General features: G+C 41.8%; 1 protein-coding gene across 1 annotated transcript; it reads left to right on the forward strand.

The window, feature by feature from the left end:
* Positions 1 to 13,319: 13,319 nt before the first annotated feature.
* FAM122A (family with sequence similarity 122A) lies at positions 13,320 to 14,957 on the forward strand. Its single transcript, XM_023764580.1, has one exon. The coding sequence runs from the start codon at positions 13,320 to 13,322 to the stop codon at positions 14,319 to 14,321; it is 1,002 nt and encodes a 333-aa protein (XP_023620348.1). The 3' UTR covers positions 14,322 to 14,957.
* The last annotated feature ends 2,032 nt before the right edge of the window (positions 14,958 to 16,989 follow it).

The raw sequence follows: 16,989 nt of genomic DNA on the forward strand, positions 1-16,989 counted from the left end.
TTCACAGTACTATTAATTACATGGAATGGCCTTTTTTTTTCTTTTTCTTTTTTTGTTAATCCTCACCTGAGGATATTTTTTCCATTGCTTTTTCAGAGAGTGGAAGGAAGGGAGGGAAAGGGGGGGAGGAGAGAGGGAGAGAGAGCGAGAGACATCGATGTTCTGACCTCTACTGGTTGCTTCCCACAAGAGCCCAGGACTGGGAGTGAGGAGTGAACCGGAAACCCAGGTATATGCCCTTGACGGGGAATCGAACCCGAGAGCCTTTGGTGCTCAGGCCCACGCTCTGACCTCTAGCTACACCGGCCAGGGCTGGGATGGCCTTTCCATTTCTTAGTGTCATCTCATTTTCCTAACCTGTTGTTTTAATCATCTCTTACACTAGATGTTGGAATCCGTCATATTTGGAGACCTGTACTTTCATGAATGTGTTGGGAGGATAAGATTTGTCTCTTGAAGTTGCTGTATTTGTATAGAAATAAACATTCTTTTATCAAAGTTCTATTATAGGACTTTAGAAGTTTAGTATCTTTTTACTGAATGCTTTAGAAATATATACATTTCTTTTACTAGATTTTTATACTTTCACTTAATGCTATAACGTTACTTTATGCATTCTATCAAGCATTCCAAGTTCAGGAAAATCTTTTATCAAAACAGTAATAATGCAAAAAAGACAGAAAATTTGTTCTAGTTATGCTCGATAAAGTACATTTTGTCTTGCCCTCACCTTTATTATGTGATCTCTTCATCACAAACATCAATGTATCCCCCAAAATTAATTATACATTTCAAATTGTAATTACCTGGATGTCTTTAATGATAGTTATTTAAAAACAACAACAACACTGGAGCATCTTAATGTTTAGCATGTGCATTTTAAAATAAAACTAGAACTTTAAAAAAAAAAAAGGTGGAGAAGGCCCACGTAAATTCACTGCCTTTTGGAATATGTATTCCGAATATTGTCTTTAAACATTTAAATCAGAATGCCTTGATAGAATGCTATAATCACTGCTCATTATCTTGAATTCACGTGCAGGTCATTTCTTCTTAACCATTTAAAAAAATGTGAATGTTCACCATGTTTTGCTCCATAGGAAATCAGTCACAATTGTTCATAATGGGTAGTTATTTTTAAATGAAAGCGCTTAAAAAAATAAAAATGAAAGCTCTGAGAAAGATTGCACTCCTAAATTTTAATGCTTCAAATATTACAGATGTTGACATTGTGATGAAACAGAACTTGCCTCTGGCAACTCTGTTCCATGGAAAAGTTAGAGCTGAGGCTATATTATAATGACATATTTATTAAAATTCTTATGCTGTACTGAAAAGCAGGGGTGTACCTGTGCTATTCTGAATTCTCTGCTCTAGCAAAGCATTTTATGATGATGTACATATTTGCGTTGATACAACATGGAGAAAGTGGTTGTTCTTCCTTACTTGGAATAAACATAAAGCAAAATTCCAGCAAGAGCACCAGAGCTCTTTCTAAAAATGCAAGGCATGTTTTTCTTTTTTCTTTTTAAAAATCCTCTGGCAAAATAGGACCTAAGGCTTTAAGAAATAAATTTCATTTATATGGCTATTTTGTTTATAGAGAGGGAATAGATCATCTAAAGTGATTTTACTAACTTACTGTAAAGGGCCAAAAAACACATCAAAAACATGACCAGTTTGTCAATAATTTTTTGGGGAAAAAGCCACGTTTCTATTATCTAATTCTAAGAAGCACAATATTCTGAGGTTGAAGTGGATGTGGATGTGGAGAACAAATACTTGGACTCTGTTGGGAATGTCGATTGATGTAGACTTTCTCAGGGCGATGTGTTCATCAGAAGCCTTGAGGTTCATAGCGTCTGATCTAGCAGTTCTACCTCTGGGACTGTAGCCTAAGGAAATAATAGAACAATGGGGCAAAAAATAAAGACAATATTTATTGTAGCATTTGTTTAGAATAGCAAACATTTCAAATTTCCCTCAGAAAAATAATCAAAGTATGGTTCTTTCATCCATTGTATATCTTATAGTGATATAGAATGGTGCTGTGCAGGAAAAGACAGCATGATATGGCAAGTAAGTTACAATCTAGTGTATAGTATAGTCTCACTTATGGTTGAAAAACGAGTGTGCACTGACTTGGTGGATATATAGTTAACAAAATGTTAACAGAAGCTATCACTGCATAATGGATTGTGGGAAATGTTTATTTTGTTGTTTGCTGTTCTTTTAATAAAAGAAATACATACATTTTTACAAGCAAAAAAATGTTTTTAAATCTACTTGTTTGACTAGCACTTCTACTTTTACTAATCTGTTCTACAAGTACAACTGGATATGAGCATGCAAAATGTTAAATAATGTTCAACACGGCATTGTTAAAAATCATTTTTAAAAATTAACCTGTCTTCCTATCCCCTATTATCAGGAATTTAAGTAAGAAAGGCATAGTATAACCATACTTCACAGCCATTGAAATTGAAGATGTAAATAAATCTGTATTCGTTAATATGGAAAAGATGGCCCTAGCCAGTTTGGCTCAATGGTTAGAGTATGGGCCCTTGGACTGAAGGGTTGAGGGTTTGATTCTTGTCAAGGGCACGTACCTCGGTTGCAGGCTCGATCCCCAGCTCAATCCCCAGCCTAGTTGGTCGGTGTGCGGGAGGCAGCCAGTCGATGTGTCTCTCTCACAGCGATGTTTCTCTCTCTGTGTCTCTCCCCCTCCCTTCCACTCTCTCTAAAAAAAAATCAATGGAAAAATATCCTAGGGTGAGGATTAACAACAACAACAACAACAAAATCAATCTATGATAAGAGAAAAAATTATCCAACACACATTCCTGATTAAAAACAAACAAAACTTGGTGCATTTAGAATAAGTAGAATTAGTTATGTCGTTTGCTTTATTTTAAATCTACAGTCTCATGCCCAACCAGCATCATATCTTGTGAACACAAGAAGCATTCCAGTTGAAATTTAGTGTATGACAAGAATGCTCACTTTTATAAACCTGACTCAGAAAGTACCAGCCAGGACATAGCAGATATAAACATGAGAGTGGAAGTTGCAAACTTAGTATTATTTGTAGATATTTTAAGTGCATACCTAGAAAATAGAGAATCAACAGAAAAATTATTAGAATGAACATGAGAAGTCAGATGTCTGGCTAGTAATAATGCTGCTGGCAGGGATACAGGTGCGAAGAAAGGAGAAACTGGATGCATACATCATCCACTAGGAGCGGTTTCAAAGGCATCACCCACCGGCATTCACACCCACGCGACATAAAGCAGGCCCAGAGCAAAGCACTGCAGGACATTCTTTCACCTATAACACAGGCTGCTGCCCGCTCAGCATGCGGCCACTGGTTGAATCATAAATAAAAATGACAAAGGACATTATGGAAAGAAAAGAGGGATGACAATCCTGGGAGGAAAAGTCTGAGACTATCTAGTAAGGAGAGAAAGGAATGGGTTCTCAGAAGTCTAGAGCAGTGGTTGTCAACCTTCCTAATGCCGCGACCCTTTAATACAGTTCTTCATGTTGTGGTGACCCCCAATTTCATTGTTACAAATTGAACATAATTAAAGCATAGTGATTAATCACAAAACAATATGTAATTATATATGTGTTTTCCGATGGTCTTAGGTGACTCCTGTGAAAGGGTCATTCGACCCCCAAAGGGGGCGAGACCCACAGGTTGAGAACCGCTGGTCTAGAGCTTGTGCCTAAGCCAGCTTTTATACCCTTTTGATCAGGCCTACGTAATGTGTTAGCTTCTTAATGTTTTTAAATTTGACACCTATGAATTGCAAGAGTCCACATTTTGACAAGCCCGGATCTTCAACCTCTCCTGAAAACTTAGAAGCCCCGGCAGTGAATAACGTCCTTTTCTGCAAGAGCAGCAGGGGCTGGAACGGAGCTGGCTGTCTCCTGCACGTGCTCAGGGACTCCTCAGGCAGCTATGTGCGCACACTCTTTCTCTTGGTGCTATCACTCCATCTATCTGTGGCCTTGGGAAGCATTTCAGTTGGAACCCCTGATGCTGATAATGAACCAGAGAACTTGCTAGGCTCTTAGAGGTTAAAGCAGTGCCTCTAGGAGTTGTGACGGGTCACCCTGTTGGGAAAAGTGAACAAATGAAGAAAACTTTGTTTAATTAAATGGACAACTTGTTCAGACCCAATAATACATCCAAATTTCCCCCATATTATTTTTTAAATTGAAAAATTGTTATTTTAAACATTAAAAGATTGTGGGCCCATCTTCAAAAGGAATTTGTGGTTGTCTACATGGTCCTCCGTGCATTCTTCCTTCTGAATTCTGCAGCATGTGGAGAATTCTTTTTAGCCAGGGAAATCTTCCTGTTCTTTGACACATCATTAAGATCGAGTCTTTAAGCTTTACAGATTCCAAACGCAAATTAGGTAGGAAAAATGGGACAGGCTTTCACTGTCACTTATGCTGTTGGCTGTGTGTGTGTGGGGTGTGTGTGTGTGTGTGTGTGTGTGTGTGTTGTTGTTGTTGTTGTTGTTATTGTTGTTGTTTTTTCCTAGCTTATATTCATCTGGCTGCCAGAGCTGCTAGATCAGCGGTTCTCAACCTGTGGGTTGCGACCCCTTTGGCGGTCGGTCGAATGACCCTTTCACAGGGGTCGCCTAAGACCATCCTGCATATCAGATATTTACATTATGATTCATAACAGTAGCAACATTACAGTTATGAAGTAGCAATGAAAATAATTTTATGGTTGGGTCACAACATGAGGAACTGTATTTAAAGGGCCAGAAGGTTGAGAACCACTGTGCTAGATATTCTAGAAGTAATATCATTAATTGCACTTCCCCTTCATTTCTGCTGAAGAAAGTTGGAAGCTTTTCTGTTGGTAGTGATGGAGCTGATTAAGCATAAGCAGCGCTGTGAAACTAACTAGCTAATATACATGAAAAAAAGAAAAAGGTAAAGTCCTCAGATTTGGCTGTTCTGAAGCTAAAGACTATTTTATTGACTTTAAACAAATCAATATTTATAACCTATTACTTGTGCCCTTACTTCCACCTCCTCGCCCCACTCCAGGGCTTTCTGCCTCAATGTCTCTTCTTTTCTATCATCAGTATTTCTCTTACCACTGGCCACCTATCAGGAAGGAACAAAGTTTAAGGAAACCCTGTCCTTAGAACCAATCAGTGAACCATCATGATGACATTTTATGCCTTACTTTCCTCTCAGTTTATGTGAAAGCATTTGGCACCTCGTCAGATCTTGAAAAATGTTTTCTCAATTTGAGTCAGCCAAGCTTTTCAAAGCAGAGTCTGTCTGGCTGCCTCCATTTTTTAACCATTTGTGTGTTAGGTAGATAGGCTGTGTCTTCCAGTCTTGATATGGTGGCCTTATGTAGTAGGTGTCCTATGGGGCTCAGTGGTGCAGTCTCTCTCATGGCCTGAGCTAGATGCTCCAGGAATGTCCCCGGTGTGGGTTATGTGAGCCCTTTTGTTGTAGTTGAGTCTTGATTGCTATTGGCCTGGTTGTGGATGGGGTCAATGCTGAGTCTGGCTAGCTGTGAGGATTGACCGTGACCACAGTGTTCGAGCTGCTGTGCGGGTCTGACCCCACGAAGTGAAATTGGCCCCAGCAGGGTCTGGTACCTTGAGAAATATTTCTTTAGTTGTGCCATTTGTAGAGCTAATTGGGTTGTGTTCCGATGGGGTTTGAAGCCTGCCTCTTGGTGTATTGGTTCTGGGGCCTCTTGGGGGGAACTCTGATGCAGGTCAATGTCAGATGCTACCTGTGACCAGTCCTGGGCTACCAGTTATGAGTTACAGAGCAATCCGCAGATTGTGGCTGTTTCTGCTGGGAACTGGGAACACTTGGGAGGGGTCAAGCTGCGTACCAAGGACAGCTTACACTGGTACGGAGCTAGGGGCCAGGGCAGCAAAGGCTCAAGGCACCTCGAGATTTGCTTCCACTTGCCGGCTGCCTTTTAGGCTTAGTTACTCAAAGAGCCTCTGGAGGTACACAGGTTATGTGAGGGAGCTTCTCAGTGAGTCACCAGGGACAGGCAAAGGATGTTCACCAGGTTGATACAGATTCAAGCTCAGTGCCAGCGGTGGGCCTCCGGCCACTCAACCAGAGTGTCAGGGTTCACCAAGGCCAGCTGCCACTCGCCTGGGGCAATGGCCGCTGTCCCTCTAGCCCTCTAGACCAGGGGTCCTCAAACTTTTTAAACAGGGGGCCAGTTCACTGTCCCTCAAGCTGTTGGAGGGCCGGACTACAGTTAAAAAAAAAAAACTATGAACAAATTCCTATGCACACTGCACATATCTTATTTTGAAGTAAAAAAACAAAACGGGAACAAATACAATATTTGTATTTGCATGTGGCCCGCGGGTCGTAGTTTGAGGACCCCTGCTCTAGACACAGTACCCAGTCTTTCCCTGCATGTCTCCAGTCTGCTCTGAGCTGCCTTCTCGGGGTGAGTTGCTATGAACAAGGTTTTTTGCATTGGCCCTTAAGAGGGTGCCTTTGTTTCTAGTGGGCTCCCATCTCTTTCTGGTGGAAAAAAAAATCTCTGCTTATTTTCAGAGCCAGATATCATGTGAGGTCCTCCTGCTGACTCTGGTGCTTCGGTCTGGGGAGCCCTGTATGGGGTTGAGAGCCCATGCTCCTCAGGGGTAACCTTTGCAGCTGAGATATCTCTCCGGATTCTCCACCACCACATGTGGGTGGGGGATCAGCCCTTTTTTGGTTTCCATGCTTCCTACCAGTTTTGATGTGGCTTCTTCTGTGAATCCTGGGTGATAAGACTTCTCTCCAGCTAGTCTTCGTTGGTTGGTTATTCACGTTGATTGTTCTATAATTTAGTTGTAATTCTAGTTTGATCCTGGGAGGAGGGGAGTGTAACTTCCACTTACTCTGCCCCATCTTGGCTGTCTCACAGTCCTATTTTCTTCAGCATTCTGCCACATGTGACAAGTACTCTGTGTGTAACAAGCAGCACTCTTGGGATATAATCAGAATGCTCTTTTTTTTATGTCTCCCTGTAATTTTACTCAATGGGAAAGGTCAACTTCTGGTACTAGATGAAAACCCAGGAACCTTTCTGATCACTCTTAGGCAATAAAATTTCCTAGTGTCACTTTAAATCTCTTTTGAAGCTGGTCTCTCAAATGTCAAGTACCATATAATTGGCAAAGCCTGCAACTTCATTTCAGCGCTCTCCTCCCTTGGCAGGGGCCTTCTGCAGGCAAAATATCTCAGCTCCTAGAGAGGGAGGCAGTCCTCCTCTCTGTCCTGGCCTTTGGTCATCAGTCCTTTCCAACTTATTGAGGTTCTAACTTCTTGGGTTCAAAACAATGATAGGAAGAATTCCAGATAACAGGAAAACAAAAATTTTTACTCAAAGGTCTTACTCAACTAGTACTGTTGGCAACATGACTTCTTGTGCTCCGAATTAGGTTAAAATGGACTCTCTTGGGTGCTTTTTATCAAGGGTTCTTCATAAACCATCTGCTCCTCCCTTCACTCGGTCGAAAGCAATCTCTTCGTCTTCTGATCTGTTAGGACTTTAATAAGTACTTATGCCTCTTACGCCAGGAGTTTCCAACCTCTGGAGCACATCAGGGTCACTTGGACAATTTTTTTTTAAATATATTTTATTGATTTTTTACAGAGAAGAAGGGAGAGGGATAGAGAGTTAGAAACATCGATGATAGAGAAACATCGACCAGCTGCCTCCTGCACGTGCCCCAGTGGGGATGTGCCCGCAACCAAGGTACATGCCCTTGACCGGAATCGAACCTGGGACCCTTGAGTCCGCAGGCCGACGCTCTATCCACTGAGCCAAACCGGTTCGGCCTTGGGCAATTTTTTAAAAAGAAAAATGCCAGTACTTTGTCCCCAGTCTATGGAGTGGGAATCTCTATATTGGGGCTCGTTGTGTTTGTTTTTTCAAAATTTCACAGATGATTCTATCGCTTACTAAGGACTAAGAACACCAAATCCAGCCTATATTAAAGTTAATATTGTACAGCTTCCTTTCTTTCTGGACTCTCAACTTCCCTTGGGTCTTTTTCTCCTTTTTAATCCCCTCGATAGAGACGTAATCATAACAGATTTGGCCCTTTTGGGGCATAAAGGGATTAAAAATCTCAGAGTTCTAGTGGAGAAGCTGTGCCACTGGGATTTGTTCAGTCTTCAGACTGAATTGCATATAGTTGTGGTGCTCAATAAATATTGGATAAGAAGCTGGCTAGGTGGTTGGTGCCTAGAACAAAAAAGAAAAGTGGGATAACAGTCTAGTTAAATAAGATGTACTGGTTGTGGTTCCAGTATCTGTTTGGAGAAATCTCATGTCTGGTTGTGTTCTAAATGCTTATGTCATGAATATTACTGTTAGGTCTCTGAAGGAGGAATGCAGGAGGCCAGAGTGAGGGATTACGAATTTATTCAATCATCCGCACACCAGGTGGCTGAGCCTGGATGGCTCCAGCACCCAGTGACGGGAGTCAGCGACTTTTAAAGGACTTTTGGCAGGCTTTTTTTCTGGGCAGAGACTTCTCTATGCATACCCGGAGGGTAGATAATGGAACGTGGTCACCACAAGTGAAAGGTGGTCTCGGCAAAGGAAATGTCCATAATGAAATGACCTGAAAAGCCAGTTCCTGGGGGAGGGGTATCAATTCAATTATTTGATCAGACCTAACAATTACTTCAATTAATGTTTATATCATTTAATAGAGGAGACTATCATCCTCACTTTTTAGGTGAGGAAACTGAGTCTCAAGGAGGGTAAGTAACTTGACCCCCCAAGGACAGACATGCAGAAGCTACAGTCAAGATTTCAACCCAGGTTCTCTGATTTCAGAGCCCAAGTTCCTAAATACTATATTGTAGCACTTCTCATTCAAAGCGGGTAGAGCTTTGGGGAGATGTTAGGATTAACCACTCCTCCTACCCCCATTTCTTCCCTCATTCTTTTCAGTCTGCCTTCCTCTCTGTATTCTGTCCCCCTGCCCTCCTGCTCTACAGGGGAACATTAATGAAAGAATCTTAGCAAAAGGCAGAGGGGCTACCATGATGAGATTATTTTTAAACATTTTCTCTGGCAACATTTATGCACATTGGGTAGGATTGGAGTCATTCTAAAACAAGCAAAACTCGTATGAAGTTAGGGAAATAGTTGGGAGCAGATAAAATGTTTGGTAATAGAGATGGAAAGGACGAGACGGATGTCAGGTGTTAAGCAGGTAAAGTTGAAGAGATTTAGTGATGGATTATGCGGGAGCTATGAAGGAGAGGAGAGATCTAGAATATGTTGAGTTTTGATGTGGTTGTTTTAAGAGATTGTTGTGTAATTCATTCTCTAGAGAAGTAGTAGATGTGCCATAGAGAGAAGAGAATTTGTTCATGGATGAGTTTGAAGGACCTATGGAATAAACAATGAGAATGTCTAATAGGTAGTTATATGTGACAGTCTAGAGCAGTGATGGCGAACCTATGACACGCGTGTCAGAGGTGACACGTGAACTCATTTTTTTGGTTGATTTTTCTTTGTTAAATGGCATTTAAATATATAAAATAAATATCAAAAATATAAGTCTTTGTTTTACTATGGTTGCAAATATCAAAAAATTTCTATATGTGACACGGCACCAGAGTTAAGTTAGGGTTTTTCAAAATGCTGACATGCCGAGCTCAAAAGGTTCGCCATCACTGGTCTAGAGATAGGTCAGCCCTATCTAAGGATAGAAATCTCAGAGACATCAGCACATTGGTCAGAGTTAAAACCATGACAGTGGATGCTTTTGCTTAGAGCAGCGGTTCTCAACCTGTGGGTCGCGACCCCTTTGGGGGTCGAACGACCCTTTCACAGGGGTTGCCTAAGACCATCGGAAAACACATATATAATTACATATTGTTTTTGTGATTAATCACTATGCTTTAATTACGTTCAATTTGTAACAATGAAAATACATCCTGTATATCAGATTATTTACATTATGATTCATAACAGTAGCAAAATTATAGTTATGCAGTAGCAACGAAAATAATTTTATGGTTGGGGGTCACCACAACATGAGGAACTGTATTAAAGGGTCACAGCATTAGGAAGGTTGAGAACCACTGCTCTAAAGCCAAATATACAGAGAGAGCACATGCTTTATATTTCCTTCATGCATATATGGTAGTTTGGGAATCTTGCAGATTAGGGCAGCGGGTTCAAATTTCTTTGGAACCTTGGACCTGCTCTTCAAAACATACCTACCAAGTATCAGCTGCGTGGAGAGAAAGACGCATCTTGAGGAACGGCAGTTGTTGAAGCATCTGGAATCTTTTCCTACTTTCTTCATTACTCTTGTCATTTTTCTGTGAAAAGCTGGATTCAACTTGTCAGGCACAGCCAAATGGGTGTCCCTGTGTAGTTTATTATATGCCAGGAAGGACAATAGCAGTCATTCAAAACGGGGTTTCAAATGAATACATAAGAATAAACCCCCGGGATTAGTCCCAATTGAAAAGTTTGGTGCGGCCAGGGAGGGTGGCTGCTGCTGCTGGGGATTAACAAACAGCTGAAGGGAATGGTATTCACTGATCTAGACACATTTTTAGTGACTGATGGCCTCTATCTACCCCCATGGGATCTATCACTTAAACAGGCTTACAGAGTAAAATTTTTAAATAGTGTGATTTTTTAAATTTTTCCTTCTTGGAAACTGTCTACCTGATTGCGTATGAACGTTTTGGTTCATACATTTCAGACCACAGAAATGCATGCCTCTAAAAATCACTATGGTCTCAGGGAAGAAGCTGAAGAGCAAATTTTCTTCTAGAGAATCAAACTAGAAGCAACAGAACAAAGGAAGCCCTCTGGTGAGAGTGGTGGGAAAGTTGGTGGGATCATATTATGTTCAGAGCACTAAGTGTTTAATTTTAAATTTATTTTTATTTATTTCAGAGAGGAAGAGAGAGGGAGAGATAGAGACATCAATAATGAGAGAGAATCATTGATTGGCTGCCTCCTACATGCTCCCCAACCCGGGAATCGAGCCCGAAATCCAGGCCTGTGCCCTGACCAGGTATCAAATGGAATGGAACCATGACCTCCTGGTTCCTTGGTCGATGCTCAACCACTGAGCCTCAGAGAGAACCCGGTTTGTATAGGGCCTTTACTGTTTGCTGAGCCTATTATGGACATTGTATCATTTAATCCCTACAAAGAGGTTGTATCCCCACTTCACAAATAAGAAAAGTGAAGCCCAGAGAGGCTGGCAGACTTGTCCCAGGCCACAGGGCTGGAAGTATGATAGTCTGACTCCAGGTTTCATACTTTTTTGCTATAGTTCTTGTGCACTCACATGTTGAGCCCTTCGGTCTATAATCCAACTAGATGTGCAGCTTTTGAATGGTTTAAAATTAACTTTATACATTACCCATGGAGCATCAGTCCCTTTTTCCTTCTTGCCAGATGCATTAATCTTTCAAGTGAAAGATAGCAGAGAGAAGCATGTAAGGATACCAATTGTAACCTTGGTTTTTGGCCTAGGAGAATTTCAATGCCAAAGAGAAGACACCAAAAGTGGACACTGCCTAACATCTATAAAATCAGCGAGGAACAAATGATATAAACTACACTTTCTATTCTATTTTAAAAACAAGGCAGTAGACGGGGAGAGGGCTAGAGGCTATTTTTAATATACTCTTCTTTGAAAAATTGAACAAAGTAACTACAATTCACATTTGTTTTTTACTTGCACTTTGCTGAGGGCCTAGGCTGGGAGCTTCTTCCGACAGGTCTTTGAGGCCCCTCTCTCCCTCTATCCTTCCTCCATATGATGGGTGGCTCCATGACAGTGGTTTGATGACTTTTAGTGGTTATAAAAGTTGAAAGGTGAGAGGGGTCAGAAGCCCCTTTGTAAATGTCTGCTTTGATTTTCTATTCCTTGCTGTTGCTTTAAGGATTAGACTAAGCAACTACGGAGAACATTTGCATTTAGTGGGCTCGCAATGATCGGGGAGTGAATAGTTGGTAACAGTTTCAGAGATCATCCACTGTTTTTCTTCCATTGTGATCACAAAGTAATTTCTTTGTAGCCAAAATCATATCCTTAAACACAAACTCATTCTCCCCATGTGTAAAAACAACAGCTCCCACTGAGCTGCTTGGTGTTCATTTAACTCTGTTCCATGTAATGAATTATGCTAGGAGAATACTGCAGAATCATTTTTTAATGAACACAAAGATGGCTGTTGAGAAAGTCGAAGGCTATAAAAGGGGCTTCCTTCCTTCCTTCACGCTGTCTTAGAAATAACTTAGCTGAAGGTTCTGTCGGAACAGGACCCAGGAGGGCTGATGGTTCTGCTGGTGACCTGCAACTGGCTTCGGACAAGTGTCCAGGGCTTATGTGCGGCTGCGAGAGATTATTGCTGTTTAGGGGCCCAGTGAAATGTAGCTACAGGTGTGTGTGTGTGTGTGTGTACACATATGTTTCTGTTTCCATTCTTTCTACTGTCCAGGCCAGGTAGCCGTTCTTTCCCTGGTACTGTTATGTGTCAGAGAGATGTAGAAGCTTAGCATTCCATTTAAAGTTGGGCTCATGGTTAATGCTTGAACAAAATGCATTTCTTCCAATGAAATACATTCTTATTCTTTTCTGTCCTCCATTTACATTCCAAGTTCCCATTCTCTTTCTTTCTATCAATAGCATTTTGAGGTCTAACTTCATATACAATCAAGCATATAAATTTGAAGTATTCAGTTGAATAAGTTTTTGCATATGCATACACCCGGGGAGCCAGATCCGGGATATGGAGCATTCCCTGTGCTCCTTCCAGTCGGTAGTCCCAAGGGTAACCTCTATTTTAACCTCGACCTCCATAGATGGATGCCAGCTGTTCTTGTATATCATTAAAGCGGAGTCGTAGAGTTGTACTCTTTTCTGTTTGATTTCCTCCATTCAACATTTTGCTGTAACTCACACGTGTTGCTGAGTGAAGAATTCCGCGGTATAATGTCTTCTTCATCCATGGGAGTGCTTATGGACCTTTGCACTGTTTTCAGTTTGGGGCTATTCCAAACGATGATGCATGGGCCTTCCCACAGCCCCACGTCACCAAGGCCTCTCCGAGCTCTTATTTTATAAATATAGGCTCCGGAGGACTGTAACTTTATCAGCGTGTAAAAGCGCGCTGGTGCTCGGTAGCTATTTGCATAAGAACCACCCACTTTTCGCCCCGCTCCCTGGGGCTGCGGCGCAGCTCTGACGCGTTAAGCCGGCGCCGCGAGAGCGCGCGCAGAACGCCTGCGCGAAGAGGGGCGCATGCGCAGACGACCGAGCCCGCTGACAGATTCTCGGTGGCGGCAGCAGTGGCGGCGGCGGCGGCGGCGCCTGCGGCGGTCCTGGACTGCGGGGAATGGGAGCCTTAGCTCTCTGACTGAGCACCGCCCCGCCTCCCTGGCCTCCGACATGGCTCAGGAAAAGATGGAGCTAGACCTGGAGCTGCCTCCGGGCACGGGCGGGAGCCCGGCGGAGGGCGGCGGCAGCGGCGGCGGCGGGGCCCTCCGGAGGTCTAATAGCGCCCCTCTGATCCACGGCCTCAGTGACACTTCGCCGGTGTTCCAGGCCGAGGCGCCGAGCGCCAGGCGCAACAGCACCACGTTCCCGAACCGCCATGGCCTGCTGCTCCCAGCCTCCCCGGTCCGCATGCACAGCAGCCGATTGCACCAGATCAAACAGGAGGAGGGCATGGACTTGATCAACCGAGAGACCGTCCACGAGCGCGAGGTGCAGAACGCCATGCAGATCAGCCACTCCTGGGAGGAAAGTTTCAGCCTGAGTGACAACGACGTGGAGAAATCCGCCTCCCCGAAGCGCATCGATTTCATTCCGGTGTCACCGGCACCATCTCCCACCCGGGGAATCGGGAAGCAGTGCTTTTCACCATCCTTGCAAAGTTTTGTGAGTAGCAATGGATTGCCTCCAAGCCCGATTCCCAGCCCAACGACCCGGTTTACGACTCGAAGAAGCCAGAGCCCCATTAATTGCATTAGACCAAGTGTTCTTGGACCATTGAAAAGAAAATGTGAAATGGAGACTGATTATCCGCCAAAGAGATTTTTCCAGGGCATGCTGTCTTCTGACGTCGCACAGCTGTCAGATCCGGGGGTGTGTGTGTCTTCGGACGCCCTGGATGGGAACAGCAGCAGTACTGGATCTTCCTGTAACTCGCCAGCGAAAGTCAGCACTACCACCGACTCCCCGGTGTCACCTGCCCAGGCGGCCTCTCCATTTATTCCAGTAGATGAACTTTCATCTAAGTGACTCACCCACCTATTCCCCGAGACTCGGTTGTTTTGTTTTGTTTTGTTGTTTTTTTTTGCAATGGAGAGAAAAATCAAGTTGGAGCAAGCACTGAACTTTGTCAATTAATTTGAGGCTATTTCCTATTTGACTCTTTTTCGGACTTGCCTGAACTGAACTGTTGGTATTCTAGAGAACTTTTATGTCAGGTTCCTGCGGATTACTTCAGTGTAGTAATATTTTCAGACGTTTTCCCAATAAGTGTGTTGAAGCATACATCTTTACGCTGCTAATATGTCTAAATACATATGTTATCCCTTGATTTTTTTAAAAAAAATAATTGAGAGCTCTATTTATTTATGGGATTATTAAGTTCTGATGCAAATATAAATGTTGAATTAATCAGTGCAGTAAACTGATGTTTTAAAATTCCATACTTCATGCCCACACTAATTTTTAATGTTATTTTTAGTGATTGCTAATTTCTATTTGATGAACAATAACTTACTATTTACGCTATTTTTAAAATATGTTAGTTATATCAATCCAGTGGTTGTCTTGTTTTATTCAGGAATCCTTGGATATTCAATTTTCTGGGTACAGAAGTGAATGGGAGGGGAACTGATAAAAGAATAAAATATAAACATTTGCAACAAATCGTTTAAAATTAAACATAAAGGTAAACATTTAAGAAAATATTTCCAAATGAAATTTAATAGTATTTCTAATAAGTTGTACAAATATAACTACTCTACAGAAATGAATTTTTTTTTTTTTACCAGAAAGTGCAATCTCTTGGGTATAATACTAAAGTTAAATGGAACAGTGCCTTGCAGTCTTAGCCCACTGCACATAGACTGAGGCCAGATTCTTTGTAACCATTGCACACTTAAATGCTTTTTAGGTGTAGAAAATGTGTGGGAAATCCTGTTGAGTTTCAGCAGAGCATCCAGGCAGATAAAACTCTATCATTCATATGCTTTAAAATAACCAGTTGTGCCACAGTGGGTATTGTTGCCAACAAGAAGCCAGAGCAACTTTTGGCTGCTTTTTGGCTCTGCCCATCAGTCACCTTCCTGGTTTTCCCTGGCTCAGGAAGGAAGCAGCTGTTTCCTTGCCAATTGGTCCTTCCTCTCCACCTCCCACCCAACTAGGGCATCATCAGTTAGACAAAAGTACAATGTGATTGGGATCTCTGACAGTGAGCAGCAACGGGAGACTGTGGAATTGTTTCAGGAACCTCTGTGGTTAAAACTACAGCTGGAGTTGAATGCCTTGGGGATGTCAGCTAATTGCCAATGACTTGCAATTGAAAATCAGCGGAGAGTCACATAGGTAAATCAGTATTTGACTTAGGTTTTGTTAAAGGTAGAATTGTGAAATGTTCTTTTTTTTTTTGCCTTTTACAATTAAGACAAAATATGAAAATATTTAATAACAAAGTGTTTTATATTATAGTTCTTATATCATCCTTAACTAGGGAGGGAGGGAGGGAGGGAATGAGGGAGAGAGGGAGGGAAGAAGGAAGGAAGGAGGGAGGAAGGAAGGAAGGAAGGAAAGAAGGAAGGAAGGAAGGAAGGAAGGAAGGAAGGAAGGAAGGAAGGGACAAAGGGGGAAAATCTGGCAACTCTGGCTTTTAAAAGTTATTGCCTACAGAGACTTTAACAATTATGTGGAATTTTTACAACTATGAGAATAAATGGAACTGGTCAACTTTTAACAGTTTGCTCAAGAATTCAGTGAAATTATGTCGAGGGTAAGATCGTGGGCAGAGGCTTGAAATTCTCTTTCAGGTAATACATAGTATTCAAAATACCCATGTCTGCTCTTCTTCTTCAAATTCAAACTTATATATCTAACTTCCTATTGGGCACCTTGACCTGCCTCCAGAGGTACTTTAATCTCAACTTCTCTAAAACAACATTTATTGTCTTCTCGTTGAACCTGTTGTTGAATTGCCTAAATTGATGACGTCACCACTATCTAATTTCCTAAACTAGAAACCATGGGAAACATCCTTGACTCTTCCTTTTCCTTATCACATCCAGCTTAATCGCCAAGTCCTGTCTACTTCTGAAATGAAACTCAAATCTCTTCCGTTCTGTATCTCTGTTGCCACTGATGTAGCTTAAATTCTGGCTGAAGTGATCTGCCAGCCTATCTTCTTACCTTCTTTTGGCCCAGTCTTCACACTGCCTTTAATGTGATCTTTCTAAAATAGGAACTTGATTTTTCACTCTCATGCTTAAAAACTATATGCTTCCCCATTTCCTACAGTTTAAGGAATACTTTCTTTAACATAGAAGGTGTGTTTTTTGTTTGTTTTTGTTTTAATGAATTGGCCATACTCTTAGAAGTTTAATCCTCTGTTCATCCTGCCCCAATACACATCCTTCTTACTGCAAACACTAGACTACTTGATATTCTTTAAATATGCCACACACTTTCATGTGTTTGTACCTTCTGATAGATTGTTCCTTCTCCTTAAAATGCTCTTTCCTTTTCAGGCAGGCAAATGCTTTATTTTTATTTTTTTATTGCATGTGAATTTAATGATGAAGTAATGTGCTGATTATAAAAATACTTAAGCAATATTTAAACAGATATCTATATAGTAAAAACTGAAAGTCTGTCTGTTACTATGTAAAATTCATCTTCTCTTTCTGTAGGTAATTTCAATAATTCTGTA

This window comes from Myotis lucifugus, unplaced genomic scaffold, assembly GCF_000147115.1.
Source record: "Myotis lucifugus unplaced genomic scaffold, Myoluc2.0 scaffold_337, whole genome shotgun sequence".
NCBI lineage: Eukaryota > Metazoa > Chordata > Mammalia > Chiroptera > Vespertilionidae > Myotis > Myotis lucifugus.

Excerpts from the sequence above, each read along its gene's own strand:
- FAM122A (XM_023764580.1), top strand. The coding sequence starts at position 13,320 with ATGCGCAGACGACCGAGCCCGCTGACAGATTCTCGGTGGCGGCAGCAG.